The sequence below is a fragment of the Setaria viridis genome, chromosome 2 (assembly GCF_005286985.2).
Source record: "Setaria viridis chromosome 2, Setaria_viridis_v4.0, whole genome shotgun sequence".
NCBI classification, from domain to species: Eukaryota; Viridiplantae; Streptophyta; class Magnoliopsida; order Poales; family Poaceae; genus Setaria; species Setaria viridis.
In genome coordinates, this window is record NC_048264.2 from 47,529,862 (window position 1) to 47,544,250 (window position 14,389).

Here is a 14,389-nt window from a genome sequence, read left to right on the forward strand (position 1 = left end):
ATGCAGACTGTGCATTATATGGAACTGGTAGATGGGCCCACATGTCAGCCCCGTCTCTCCACTCAATCCTCCCCTCTCTCCTTAAAAGGCCTCCACGGGCCCTTTACTTTGGGTTGCATAATAACAAGAGCTGATTTGGGGACTCAATTTAACTTTCTGTTCTTTGAATCTTTTTACTTTGGGTTGCTCCACGGGCCCTTTACTTTGGGTTGCATAATAACAAGATAGAGCTGATTGGCTTGCTCCCCAAACCAAAATCATTCATTGTCCAGGTAACCAACAATCTCCAATTTCTTTCCTTGTAATATGGTTGCGAATCACACGGAGGGAGAGGATGAAACGGTGGAGGGAGTCAGGGAGAGGTGGAGAGATTACGTCGTGCGACACAAGTCGCCCGCGGTCGTCTCGTTGCCCCTCCCCTCGCCTCGCATAGCTATAAATCAAAAGCAGCCTCAGCCTCAAATCCCATCCTCCGCTCCCGACTCCCAGCCCAAGAAACAACATCCCCAATTCCAGTCATGGAGACCACCATCGGGTCCGTGGACGGCCACCGTGCAGCGGCGAGCGGCGCCGTTGCCTGCCCTGCCGCGTCCGCGCCGGGCTGCCCCTACCTGACGTCGGCGCCGGTTTCCACCCCAGGGGACGCGACGCTGGGGCGCCACCTTGCCCGGCGGCTGGTGCAGGTGGGCGTGAGCGACGTGTTGGCCGTCCCCGGGGACTTCAACCTGACGCTGCTGGACCACCTGATCGCGGAGCCCGGGCTCCGGCTGGTGGGCTGCTGCAACGAGCTCAACGCCGGGTACGCCGCCGACGGGTACGCGCGCGCCCGCGGCGTTGGCGCCTGCGCCGTGACCTTCACCGTCGGCGGCCTCAGCGTGCTGAACGCCATCGCCGGCGCCTACAGCGAGAACCTGCCGGTGATCTGCATCGTGGGCGGGCCCAACTCCAATGACTACGGCACCAACCGCATCCTCCACCACACCATCGGGCTCGCCGACTTCTCGCAGGAGCTGCGCTGCTTCCAGCCCGTCACCTGCCACCAGGCCGTCGTCAACAACCTCGACGACGCGCACGAGCAGATCGACAGGGCCATCTCCACCGCGCTCAGGGAGAGCAAGCCCGTCTACATCAGCGTCAGCTGCAACCTGCCGGGGATGCCGCACCCGACGTTCACGAGAGACCCAGTGCCATACTTCCTGGCGCCAAGGTAGGTTTGGTTTGCTTGCTTTGTTTCCATTCTTCAATTCCATGATGGATCGAACAAACAAAAACACCATTGCATGCAAATATGATGTAGGCTGAGCAACCAGATGGGTTTGGAGGCCGCCGTCGAGGCCACCGTCGCGTTCCTTGACAAGGCCGTGAAGCCGGTGATGGTGGCCGGCCCCAAGCTCCGCGTGGCCAAGGCCGGCGAGGCCTTCGTCGAGCTGGCGGAGGCGAGCGGGTACGCGGTGGCGGCCATGCCGTCGGCCAAGGGCCTGGTGCCGGAGACGCTGCCGCGCTTCCTGGGCACCTACTGGGGCGCCGTGAGCACGGCCTTCTGCGCCGAGATCGTGGAGTCGGCGGACGCCTACCTGTTCGCGGGACCCATCTTCAACGACTACAGCTCGGTGGGCTACTCGTTCCTGCTGAAGAAGGACAAGGCGGTGGTGGTGCAGCCGGACCGCGTCACCGTCGGCAACGGCCCCACCTTCGGGTGCGTGATGATGAGGGATTTCCTGTCGGAGCTGGGGCGGCGCGTGCGGCGCAACACCACCGCCTACGACAACTACCGGAGGATCTTCGTGCCGGAGGGGCAGCCGGCGGAGAGCGAGGCCGGCGAGCCCCTGCGCGTGAACGTCCTGTTCAAGCACATCCAGAGGATGCTGACGCCCGACAGCGCCGTCCTGGCCGAGACGGGAGACTCGTGGTTCAACTGCCAGAAGCTAAGGCTGCCGGAAGGATGCGGGTGCGAATGCTTTACTTGTTGTTGTTGTTGTTGTTCCTGTCAGTACAAGTAGCATGCTGTGTATATACGCAGGGTTAGTTGACTAAGCTGTGCAGGCTCGTGCTCCACCATGGTGCCTTGTGCAGGTACGAGTTCCAGATGCAGTACGGCTCCATCGGCTGGTCGGTGGGGGCGCTGCTCGGCTACGCGCAGGGAGCCGCCGGCAAGAGGGTCATCGCCTGCATCGGCGACGGCAGCTTCCAGGTTTAATTATGTATATTGTTAGTTGCTCTGAATATGTCACATGTGATGATGATTTTCTGATGAATGCAATGTAAAAAACGTAGGTGACCGCCCAGGACGTGTCCACGATGCTCCGGTGCGAGCAGAATAGCATCATCTTCCTCATCAACAACGGCGGCTACACCATCGAGGTGGAGATCCACGACGGGCCCTACAACGTGATCAAGAACTGGAACTACACGGGGCTCGTGGACGCCATCCACAACGGCGAGGGCAAGTGCTGGACGGCCAAGGTGGCGTGCGAGGAGGAGCTCACGGCCGCCATCGACACGGCCACCGGGGAGAAGGACTGCCTCTGCTTCATCGAGGTGGTGGCGCACAAGGACGACACCAGCAAGGAGCTCCTCGAGTGGGGATCCAGGGTCTCCGCAGCAAACTCCAGGCCACCAAACCCGCAGTAGATATATAGATGACCAGGTCGTCATTATATTCCAGCGTCTCGATTATTTGAATTCAGGACCCAAATACTAATAAAGTAGCTACAGGGAGATTCTTTTATTTCCATGCATCAATATACATGCTGCACACGCATGATGGATTGATGGTTAACTGGACATCATTAGCATGCAAGATGAGTACACAAGGATTATAATCGAGCTACACGATGTCCAGATTTTGCCTGACGACTGACGAGAGAGGCAACAAAAAAAAAGAAAGCAAAATGCTGCAGAGGGAAAGAAAGTAGAGTGGGCTTAGCCCAACTGCAGCCTGCTGGATAAACAGGAAAAAGAAAAAAGAAAAACCATTGTGGCTGCTGGGATTCGAGCCCAGGTCTCCACGGCCACAACGTGGAATTCTCACCACTAAACTACAGCCACTTTGTGAGAGAGCGCTGTGTTAGTAGATATAATGTATATTACAGACTTTAATAACCCAACTCCACCAACGGATGAATTTACTTGTGCAGGTAATCACGCACAAAATAAATATGGCTGCATTGTCTGTCAATGCTTGAGGAAGAAAATTCTCGGTAGAGCCTGCACTGCCCAAGAGTTGCCCCTCCTAAATACAGTGTAGGTCTAAATGCATAATAATATCTATGAGCTTAGAAAAATCAAAACAACCTACAATTTGGAACGGAGTGATACTACGTGATAAAAAAGCGAGTATAAAACAAGTCGCTTGTCAATTTCGAAGGCGCTATATAATTTGGCTGTTTTTTTCCCAAAGATTTGCAGACAAACACAGAGCATAAAAATAAATTCGTTGTGATTTTGAAGAGAGCATAACAATTTGAGTGTAAAACTCTGTTTCAATCATCCAGGAAAAACAAAAGAAAAAGGGAGTCCCATTTGGCCATCCCTCCGTTCCTTTTTCAGCTCTCTTGCGTTGCACATTTGCATTGCAAAACCTCCTCCTCCATTTGGCCCCGGACATCTTCTCCGATCGCCCCGTGCCGCCGCCGCCGCCGCCGCCGCCTCTTCCTACTATCGCTGCCGCCTCCTCCACCGCCCCCATCACCCGCCGTTCTGGGCGCCGCGGGATGGCGCTCTCCGCCGGCGATGTGCCCACCATGTACACCGTCCTCGTCAACTCGCTCAGCGCCGACGAGGCCGCGCGCCGGCCCGCGGAGGCAGCTCTCGCGCAGTGCGAGGCCCGCCCCGGCTTCTGCTCCTGCCTCCTGGTAATCCATTCCACCTCCTCCACCCGCACATCGCATCGCATCCTGCCTTCCTCTAGGGCTTCCGCCTCTCCGATCTGCACTCCCTGCGCCCTCATTCTCTCCCTGCTTTGCTGCTTCGCAGGAGATCATCTCCGCAAGGGGATTGGCTTGTCGCCAGGATGTCCGCCTGCTCGCCACGGTCTATTTTAAGAACAGCATCAACCGCTACTGGCGGCATCGCCGCGATTCCTAGTCAGCCCCGGCACCTCTCTTTCTCTCTCTCTCTCTCACGTTAATTAATTCTGAACGATTGATTGATTCTCCTTGGTGCAGTGGAATTAGCAATGAGGAGAAGGACCACCTTCGGAAAAATCTCTTGCTAAATATCCGTGAGGAGAATAGCCAGGTGTGCACTAGATAATATGTATATGCATCCTGTTTCAGTCATATCACGGTAAACACATACCATGCGTATTGATGACACTATATTTTCTAAATGCTGCAATGTAGATTGCACTGCAGCTAGCTGTACTAATCTCCAAGATTGCTCGCTTGGATTACCCAAAAGAGTGGTAAGTATTCATGACACTGTCAGCTATCTTGCACATAGTTGAATTTGCCGTTCAAGTCCACAATGGTTCCTCACATCATGTCATTCAGGCCAGACCTTCTCTCTGTATTGGCACAACAACTGCAGTCTGCCGATGTTCTTGCTTCACATCGTGTCTTTATGGTCCTGTTTCGAACTTTAAAGGAGCTTTCAACTAAACGGCTTGCTGTGGATCAGAAGAATTATGCAGAGGTGACTTCATTTTGCACAAACCACTTATCCATGTGTATCGCTGCTCAGATGTGCTTGTGTTTCATTCAATGTTATTCTTTTTTTTTTGGGGGGGGGGTGCTGGTTTCATAATTCTTGTTGCGACGCCCCATAATGCACGACATAGCAAATGCATGTTAAATCTGTTCTTTGAGCTCATCAAGGCATCTCAAGGGATTAGCAGGGTGGATTGCTATAATGTGAGACTTCCACTATTGTCAAGTTGTTCTTCAACTGATCAATAAACGCATCTTCCGTATCCCATAGCATCCACTATGTGCCACCGTTCTCTTAAAGTGTGAATTATTGCTGCTAGTTTTTGATACTCCTATACATTGTAATAATATATTTACTTTGAAATATTGTTCGCAAATTAAGCAGCATGAGATGTTCTTACACATCTTGTTTTCTATACAGATCACTGGCCACTTGTTTGACTACACATGGAACCTTTGGAAGAGCGATGTGCAGACTATATTACAGAATCTTTCTATGCTCTTGCAGCGAAATGACAGAGATTCCATTTTGGAGCAATCAAATGACCTTATTTTGATATGTGACCGTTGGTTGCTCTGCTTAAAGATTGTCCGACAATTAATTTTTTCAGGCTATGCTAGTGACTCGAGAACTGCACAGGTATGCAGATTATCTCTTCTGTTCATAGTCTTACCACTACTGAATGTTCATGATCTGTTCCGGAAGCAAGATCTGCAACTAGCTGTTGTGCTTTGTAGGATGTCTGGCAGGTCAGGGAAGTTTGTCCAGCAGTTTTGACAGCCATTAAATCCCTTCTTCCATATTGTAAGTTGCATATTTTACTTGTATTCTTTCCTGACTTGCACCCTTTTTCCTTTGTAGTTTCTGATACCCAGAAATTGCTCTGGCCATTCTTTGACTTCATCAAATTATGATGCGCAACTAGATAATATATCTAAACTTAGGCATTATTGTTTTGTGATATCTTTTCATTGTCTTGCATAGCTATTTGAATTGGCTATTTAATCTACTATTTTGAAGATGCTATTGTCCTTACGGTTATAATATCCAGAAAAATCAGAGATCAATATTGTAGTCTTGTGTGTAAATAGCCCTCGTTAACCTCTTTTCTTGGATCACACAAGTAAATTGTTCGCTGTTGTTTTTACTTTACAGATGACTCCTTTAAAGACAAGCAAGCTAAACTATGGGACTTTGCAAAAAGATCATGCATTAAGTTGATGAAAGTCCTTGTTACCTTGCAAGGCAGACATCCATATTCTTTTGTTCACGAAACTGTGCTTCCAGCTACAGTTGACTTCTGCTTAAACATGATTACAAATTCTGAACAGGCTGGCACATCTTTTGAGGAGTTTCTTATACAAAGCATGGTTTTGGTTAAATCAGTATTGGAGTGCAAAGAATACAGACCAAGTCCCACAGGGCGGGTGATCAATGAAAATGCACAGCCTTTAAGTCTGGAGCAAAGGAAGAAAAACTTTGCTGCAGTGGCTAGTGACATGCTGAAGGTCGTTTTACCTGGTGACCGAGTCGTGTTGCTTTGCAACATTTTAGTAAGGAGGTAGTTATTTTTATTCTATGGGAAGCATACAGTGAATCTTGTCAAGTTGAAGTAAGATAATGATACGACTTATCTCTTGTTGCTAACTGAGAAAAATATGCGTTAGTTCTGAACAAGCAATTGAGCAAGCCATTTGGCCTAAAATGCAATTACATTCTGCTCTTTTCATTGGTGCACCATGCCCTGCTCAATGAACCCATCTGTTGTATAATACCAGTAGAACAGGCTATGTTGAATGGTACCTATTTTGTAAATTTCTATTGTTCACATTACATCTATACACATTCACTCTTGAGACTGGATGATCTTTTTTTTCACTCATAGTGTGCTTTCATTTGCTTTCATATTCATAGTGTGCTTTCATATCACATTGAGAGTTTCCTATATTCTTGTGCAGATACTTCATTTACACATCAAAAGATTTGGAAGAGTGGTCAGAGAATCCTGAGTCCTTTCACCATGAGCAGAATTTGGTTCAGTGGACCGAGAAAAAACGGCCATGTGCTGAAGCCCTGTTCATTGTTATCTTCGAGAAGTATCGAGAGGTGTGCACATTTAAATGTTCGTTGTGGACTTGTGGCTATGAGTCTATTGAATGCTTTAATGCTCATAAAATCATGTGTTGTGTCAGCTACTAGCTCCAGTAGTTGTTTCTGTTCTTCGTGAAGCTATGGCTGTTTCTCCACCACAAGAGACTGATGTTACTGCTGGAATGCTTTTAAAGGATGCCGCATATACTGCTGCTGGGCATGTTTATTATGAACTTTCAAACTACCTCAATTTTAATGAATGGTAAGTTCAAGAGCAACTAAATGTTGATCTAATTTTTACGAGTTATTTTAGTGAAAATAATACCAGTCTTTGTGGAGCTGTTCGCACATTCTTTTAGTACATGATTATAGGTTACTATCTTGCGTTCTCGCGCGAGCTTATTGACTAAGCATTATTGAACAATCAATGGTCATAATGGATTCTAAATCACTGTTTTTCATTGGTTTCCCCCCTCATTTCTTCAGGTTCCATGGATCTCTATCTATTGAAGTTTCAAATCGTCACCCCAATATGCGTATCATTCGTAGGAAAATTGCATTGCTACTTGGGCAATGGATTTCTGAGGTTCATTTTATTTAATATTATTTCAGAAAAGCGAAATGTGATACAGTTCTATTTCTGCACATCGTGTAGGCTTACTATTTTTTTTAGTGTCTAACATTTGTTGCTCTGTAGATCAAGGGTGACACTCGGAAATTGGTCTACCACGCTTTGGTTGGATTGCTGCAGGATAATGATATAGCTGTTAGGGTATGTTCTACTTCTACCTCTGTGATCCCTTGGCGTTATGAGTGTGTACCTGTACGACTATTGTTTTAATAACTTATTCATCCTGTTTAACTTCAGCTAGCAGCATGCTCTTCTCTGTGCTATCTTTTTCAAGAATCCAGTTTTTCTGAACTAGATTTGTTTGAGTGTCTTCCCACATGTTGGACAATGAGTTTCAAGTTGATAGAAGACGTTCAAGAATTTGATTCAAAGGTTTGTATATCAACATTACATTTTTTCTCCTTCAGATTATTTTTAACCTGATGCCCCCTTACCCATTTAAACTTCATATTGTTCTATTAGTTAATACCATGCCGAGTAAAAGTTAGTCAGGAGTTTTAATAGTCATTCAAACTCAGCATAGTATTGACTATCAGGAAGCAATGAATGGTTACATGACGCTCTTTTTTGGTAGCATGTATTTGTTGCACACTAAAACTTGTATTTCTATTTTCATGAACTTTCAAGTTTTCCCCTCCCTGCCTCTGTCACCTAATTCTTGTCTATTTGTTTGTAGGTGCAAGTGTTGAACTTCATTTCAGTTCTTCTTGAACATGCTGGAGACAAGATTATTCCATTTGCGAGTCAACTATCACAATTTTTCCAGATGGTATGGCTCAAAGATTTTAGTGGGATAAACAACCCGTTTCCTTTTTGCTGTACTATATTTATAGAGTAATAAGGACATAGATTCCATGTTGGCAAGCTGTGCATAGTGGTCTTTACGTACCCTCATTAGCATTAGCTAAATGTTGCACTAGAAGGGAGATAAAATGCGAACATTGCAGGCAACATGCTTTGGTTAATGCATCACAGTTTCAACATCTGTTGCCGTCTGTCATAGAAGATGTACAAATATTACAGCATTCCATTATATTAGATTTGCCCTTCATAGTATCTGTTATCAAGGAGAGGTGGTGAGAAAATTAGTGCCTGTTCTTTTGTTTTTTCATCCAAATAATATAGCATCACAATACCAACCGTTGGTGAGGGCGTTCTAATAAAAAAAAGACTGGTAGGGGAGTTTATCCATTCAATATCCATATAACGTGATGATTTTCCTTTGTGCTTCAGGTTCATTAGTTGCCTAATTTTGTTTTCATTTTCCAGATATGGGACGAATCTGCGGGTGAAAGCTTGCTACAGATTCAATTGCTAACAGCTCTGAGAACTTTTGTTTCTTCGCTTGGATTCCAGTCACCTCTTTCTTACCACGTGCTTATTCCTATCCTCCAAAGTGGTATTAATATTGACAGCCCTGATGCTCTTAATCTTCTTGAGGACAGTGTTCTGGTAAGTGATTCTTAGCCAAGTTGGCATGCACACAAGTAAATGTGCTTGCACAAATCTCTAATATTGAGAATTCATTCTGCAGTTATGGGAAGCAACGCTTTCAAATGCCCCTTCCATTTTACCTCAACTTCTGGATTTATTCCCTTACCTTGTGGGCATCATGAATAGAAGCTTTGACCATCTGGAGGTTAGAACACCCACCCCTAGAAAAAGAAGAATGGATACCTCTCTTAATCTCTTTTGTTTCTTTCAGAATAAAAATTGTATCTTTGGAAGTACTATCTGATTCAAAATGTCATAAGACCATATGTGCAACTAATTTAACTCCGTGTAAGTTGGTTTGTTTTACTGCATATGGTGAGGTGCATTACTTGGGTTCTGTAAATCCTGTCTGTAACAATTTGTAGGATATTAGTTAATCTACTTTGTGATTCACAAAAGACATGTTGAATTGGTTTATTCTTGTTTTAAATGGTAAGCTAGCTGACAAGTAGATCATTTACCTACAGCTAAGCTTACCATTATGTTTATTTACAGTGTTCGTTGGTTTTGATTGGTGCCATTATGTTTATTTATTTTGATCTCGGCCTAATTAACTGCAATGAAAGAACCAATCAAATTTTGGCACCAGACCAAAATTCTTCATAATCATTCCATAAATTAATCCGGCGAAGGTGGAGCTTCCTCCTAAGGGCATCCTTGCTTGCTGCGAATGCGATTTGCAGTTTAAGATTTTTACTTGAGTTATATTTCAGTTTATAGGTTTATTTTATTATATGCCATTGCCATGTCTCCAGATGTGTAGATATTTTGTTTGCGCTGGCTCTCAAATTTCTCAATTTTGCAGGTTGCAATCAAAATAATTGAGGACTACACAATTTTTGGTGGATCAGAATTTTTGAAAAGACATGGTGCAAGTCTAGCGAACATCGTTGATGCTATTGTTGGAAATGTCAATGACAAAGGACTTCTCACTGCACTTCCTGTTGTTGATCTTCTTATTCAGGTTCAATTTTTCTCCCTCGTGAAGCAACTTTGATTTCCTGAATAACTTCCGCTGATGCTGTAGTTGGGTCAATGTTGATGTGAGGGAGCCTAGATATCCCCCCTTACTAAATTTATTGTAACCATAATTTCATTGGTTAGAACTACAAGGAATTGGTCTAGAGTATGTAGTGCTATGATTACTTTGTCATCCACTGTTAATAAATTCATGACCATTTTATCTGCCTATCAGGCCATAATGTCCTGTAGTTGACTTGTATAGACATGTTTCTCTATTTCAACTTGTTGCGGTTAGGTTTCTTTTCTTTCTTTCTTTCTTTTCTTTCTTTCTTTTCATTTCTTTCCTTTTTTTTCCTTTTTTTTTGGCTGAGTAATCAGAGCTTCTTGGTGCAGATCTTTCCTCTGGAAGCTCCACCATTGATATCCAGTGCTCTTCAGGTACTTTTAGAGTTGGCCTTGTGTCTGGGATACTCAAATGATTCTGTATTCCATTACATTTTTTTTCATTCCCACCTTTCTGACTTGTCCATTCATGACAATTTCTAGAAACTTATCTTCATATCGTTGAGTCAAGATGATGGGCAAAACCCGTCAAGGACAACTGTCCGTGCATCCTCTGGAGCGATTCTTGCCAGGCTTCTGGTGATGAACACGAACTTTTCAGCACAACTATTATCAGAGTCTGCGCTTTTGGCAAGCATCCAACAAGCAGGGATTGCTGTGAACAATAATCTGCTTATTTCTCTAGTAGATATGTGGATCGATAAGGTACATCCTCCACTACTGATCTGTTACTCATAAATTGAGCACCTTGTTCTAAAGATTGACACACCTACATCACTTGGAGCCGTCTCATAATTCTAGTGGCTAATGATGTAGGCTCTTTCAATCCCATCATTTGGCTTAGATGTGTGCTTATAGCACCCGTGTATCAACCTATTCTTGGTTCCATTTATCTTGACCTGGTCATGTACTCATGTTGCCAATGGAGCTATTTCTGTTCAGGGAATCTCACACACATGTCTAGTGATAGAATGATTACATACTAAATATCATCTTCACTTTAATAATCATGACATGTTTTGGCTGTGACATGCACATCTTCTAAATTCTGAAAGAGCTCAGTGGTTTATGCATCACAATTTTAACAAGCACTATGCCACTGGACAGGTAGATGATGCGAATGCTATACAGCAGAAGGAATACGCAATGGCTCTTTCAGTAGTTCTGACCTTACACGTACCGCAGGTCATCGACAAACTTGATGACATATTAAGGTAACACGTTTCTTTGGTATTCAACTGAAACTTAAAGTCTGCCTTGTTGGTAGTTTGGTACATGCTAATCCGCTATATGATTTAATGCAGTGTATGCACTACTGTCATTATAGGAAGCCGTGAAGTAAAGACTGACGATGATACTAGGTATCCTTTTGTTCTCCATTTCAATACGATTTTGGCTCTTTTAAACCTTTGAGGCTGATTCTATCCTGTCTGCAATGCTTGATATAATTAATTGCAGTGGTGATATCACAAGCTCTTCCTGGATAGGCAATGATGGTTCAGGTTATTCCAATACTTCAAGCAAAGAGTTGAGAAAGCGCCAAGTATGTCAATGCTTTTCTTAACTGTTCATTCCCAAATACATCTCTGTAAGGGTACTGACTCTGAAAGTTGCTTTGACCAGGTAAAGGACTCAGATCCTATCAAACAAGCATCGCTGGAGAACGTGCTAAGAGAGAACTTGAAAGCATGTGCAGCTCTCCACGGGGATGCAGCGTTCAATGCTGCCATCAGCAGGATCCATCCATCAGCATTCGCTCAGCTCCAGCAGGCCCTGAATACTGCATAAGATGTGCATGGCTCCTTGATTCTTTGGTGGACTATTCTGAGGAACATGCAGTGCGTCGTGAGGCCACCATGGTGTTTAGTGCCAGGCGATAGAAACACAGTATGACCTACCTAAGCATTGAGCACTTGAACAATTAGCGGCATGCATGCCTCGGTGTATGTAACATGGTCCTTGCTCCTTTTCAGGTGCTGCCATTTGATGTGCCGCATTTTCCAGGCCAGCAGTGATGTACCGTGCTGTTGAATGCGGGATCTTACAGCAGTGTAGAGTGGCGGAGCTAGTGTGCGAGCATGTAGAGGTGGTATGGGGCTGTTTATTCTTTTCTGATAGTTTGGCTTGTTTGGGGGTTACCGTGGGGTCTGGTTGCTGTTGAGAATTGAGATGCCACATGATTGGGGGCCGGGGCATGTTACTGCTTGGTGGGGTGGTGTAGGAGGATTGGATTGGGTTTGGTTGGGTTGGTCGGTCCTGAGGATGGCCAGAGTTTTTAAAGCTGTCCTCCAAAATGACTGACTCGTGGTCGTGGGTTCCTTTATTTTTTCTTCTCCTTACTAGTAAAATCAAAAACATGGCCAGTCATTCATCCTGCTAGTAACGCTGTAACTGTTGTTTGAGAAGGAAATTGTTGTGTGAGAGAATAGTGTTGCTCTGGTGAATGTAATTTGGTTTTGTTTTTACGTTTCCTTTTCTATCACGCCTCACGCATTCATCACTTTTATTGTGCTTGAGATTCTTCCTGCAAATGTTTGCTTTGTATTTGCATCTGTGGTGTCTGATCCTCCTTCCATCAGGAAAGACGAGATGTGTTGGTTTACAAGTGCTTAATCTGGTTGTCTGTTCCCGGGATCGTAGATGAACTGGGCTCCGAACTGCGTGGCCCACGAACGCACTCGAAATCAGTTGATGCGCATTCTGAACAAATTATGGCCCAAGTTCATCTACTGAGCCCTGGCCCATACAACCAGATCAAGCGGCCTCAGGTAGGCTGAGCACGGCGTTGTTCGGCTCCGCAAGCAAGCGGTCCTATCTCGTAGGCCCGCCTGACGGCCTCCTCGACGGCCCATCTGGAGCCGCCTCTTGGCTCGGTACGTACTGGCCGCCGGCCGGGACAAGGAGAGGCGGTTGACGTCTTGAGTCTTGACGATGAGATGCGCGGAGGGATCAAACAGAGAGGCGCATTTGGTAGAGCTGCGTTGTCCGAATGATTAGAAGCAAGCTGAACGCATGCAGTGACTGTAAAAATAAGGATGTTTGGTTGGTTGCATTGGCGAATATAGTGAACCTTATGAAGATGTTTGGTTGATTGTATGAGCTTATGAAGATGTTTGGTTGATTGTATGGGTGGATGTAAAGTGACCCTACACGCGTGAGTTGATGTTGGGGTTCGAAACATATGCAATGCATCCACCGAGATTGCATGAGCGAATACGACTAATTTGGGTCAAGATGAGAGTGTATTTTTGCATCCGCTCACACATGCTGCATCCGCTCATGCAAGCAACCAAACGTTGTGAGTTTATATAGATCCACTTGTGCAAGCTAGGCTCGTACGAGCAACCAAACACACATTTATTTTTTTACTAGTGGATGCACGAATCGAGGTGGAAAATATATATATGAGAATATGTAAAATACGGTTCTAGGACGAGATTTGATGTGCTTAAATTTTGTTATGGCTACCCTTCCAAGTTGGATAAAAAGCAGGATTAGTTTTGACGCGCGGATTGCACAAATCGAGGTGGAAGATATTTGAAAATATGTAATCCGGTCTAGGATGACAGGTTTAATTTGAAAGAGCCCTAAGGTTCGGTCTTTCAAATTGACACGCCCGACCAGCAAAGAGATTTTACCCGTTGCATTTTCTGGGGCATATTTTTGGTAAACTTCTCTGTGATTGGATGGTACACGCTATGTAACTATTAACCTCTATTTTTTTTGTGTGTCCTTGGAGTATTATTACACGAACCAGATATTTTTCCTTCAACTGGGCTTGTGCCTAACAGCTACCAAGATGCATGCGTAGCTTCAACGGTCCTCTAGCTAGCTGAATAACTTAACTCTTTTTTTTTTTATAAAAAAGGAACTATTCGCTCCATATCTTCCTAGAATTATGCTATCATGGCACTTCCCAATTGCCAAAAGTTGATCATGTCTGTCCCAAACCAATTGGACGAATGATGCTGAACGACACACGTTTCAGGGCATATCTCATTTGGATTACTCTGGTTGTGACAAATGTACAAGCAAAAGCAAGGTCGCTCTCATCTTCACCTTGAGTAGTCAGGTATCCCTTGTTCTCTCCCCAATCCTTACATTTGGCCCTACTATTATACACCTTCTTTCAATTTCCCATTCAAAACCGTTCCATCTCATGCTTTGACAAACAAAAATTCCAGTTCATGAGTGCCTCTTAGTTAGCCATGCATTTTTCAATATTTATATTTTAACTAAAATTGCTTCAAAGACTTAATTTATTTTCACTAAACTTCAATTAAACATGGAAAACAAGGCTCATTTTTAGACCAAAAAATAAAGATGTTTTTTGGGAGAAAGGAGAAATTAAAATTGTTGGTGAATAAATTAAATGCCAAGGCAGGAGTAAGAGGTAGGGTACCCCGGAGAATGTCCACACATAGATTCGTTGCGTAGAAAGAGCGGACCCCACCTATCAGCGACCGAGTGAGTGACCCACCTCCCCTGCTGTCGTAT

At 44.8% G+C, this 14,389-nt stretch overlaps 2 protein-coding genes and 1 non-coding gene across 3 annotated transcripts; 2 read left to right on the top strand and 1 right to left on the bottom strand.

Annotated features, from left to right (window-relative positions):
* Nucleotides 1-84: 84 nt before the first annotated feature.
* LOC117846026 (pyruvate decarboxylase 2) lies at nt 85-2,728 on the top strand. Its single transcript, XM_034727127.2, has 4 exons — nt 85-1,207; nt 1,298-1,948; nt 2,074-2,191; nt 2,275-2,728. The coding sequence occupies exons 1-4, from the start codon at nt 519-521 to the stop codon at nt 2,629-2,631; spliced, it is 1,815 nt and encodes a 604-aa protein (XP_034583018.1). The 5' UTR covers nt 85-518; the 3' UTR covers nt 2,632-2,728.
* A 248-nt stretch (nt 2,729-2,976) lies between these two features.
* TRNAH-GUG (transfer RNA histidin (anticodon GUG)) lies at nt 2,977-3,048 on the bottom strand. Its single transcript has one exon. It is a non-coding gene; the product is annotated as a tRNA-His (tRNA).
* A 515-nt stretch (nt 3,049-3,563) lies between these two features.
* Nucleotides 3,564-12,357, top strand: LOC117845029 (uncharacterized). Its single transcript, XM_034725901.2, has 24 exons — nt 3,564-3,854; nt 3,976-4,085; nt 4,167-4,239; nt 4,344-4,405; nt 4,494-4,635; nt 5,071-5,289; nt 5,388-5,454; nt 5,806-6,211; nt 6,609-6,756; nt 6,843-7,003; nt 7,228-7,327; nt 7,439-7,513; nt 7,610-7,744; nt 8,049-8,141; nt 8,642-8,824; nt 8,907-9,011; nt 9,672-9,830; nt 10,223-10,267; nt 10,376-10,597; nt 11,000-11,106; nt 11,197-11,253; nt 11,351-11,435; nt 11,516-11,779; nt 11,866-12,357. Exons 1-23 carry the CDS (start codon nt 3,714-3,716, stop codon nt 11,678-11,680), a joined length of 3,060 nt encoding a protein of 1,019 aa, XP_034581792.1. The 5' UTR covers nt 3,564-3,713; the 3' UTR covers nt 11,681-11,779; nt 11,866-12,357.
* The last annotated feature ends 2,032 nt before the right edge of the window (nt 12,358-14,389 follow it).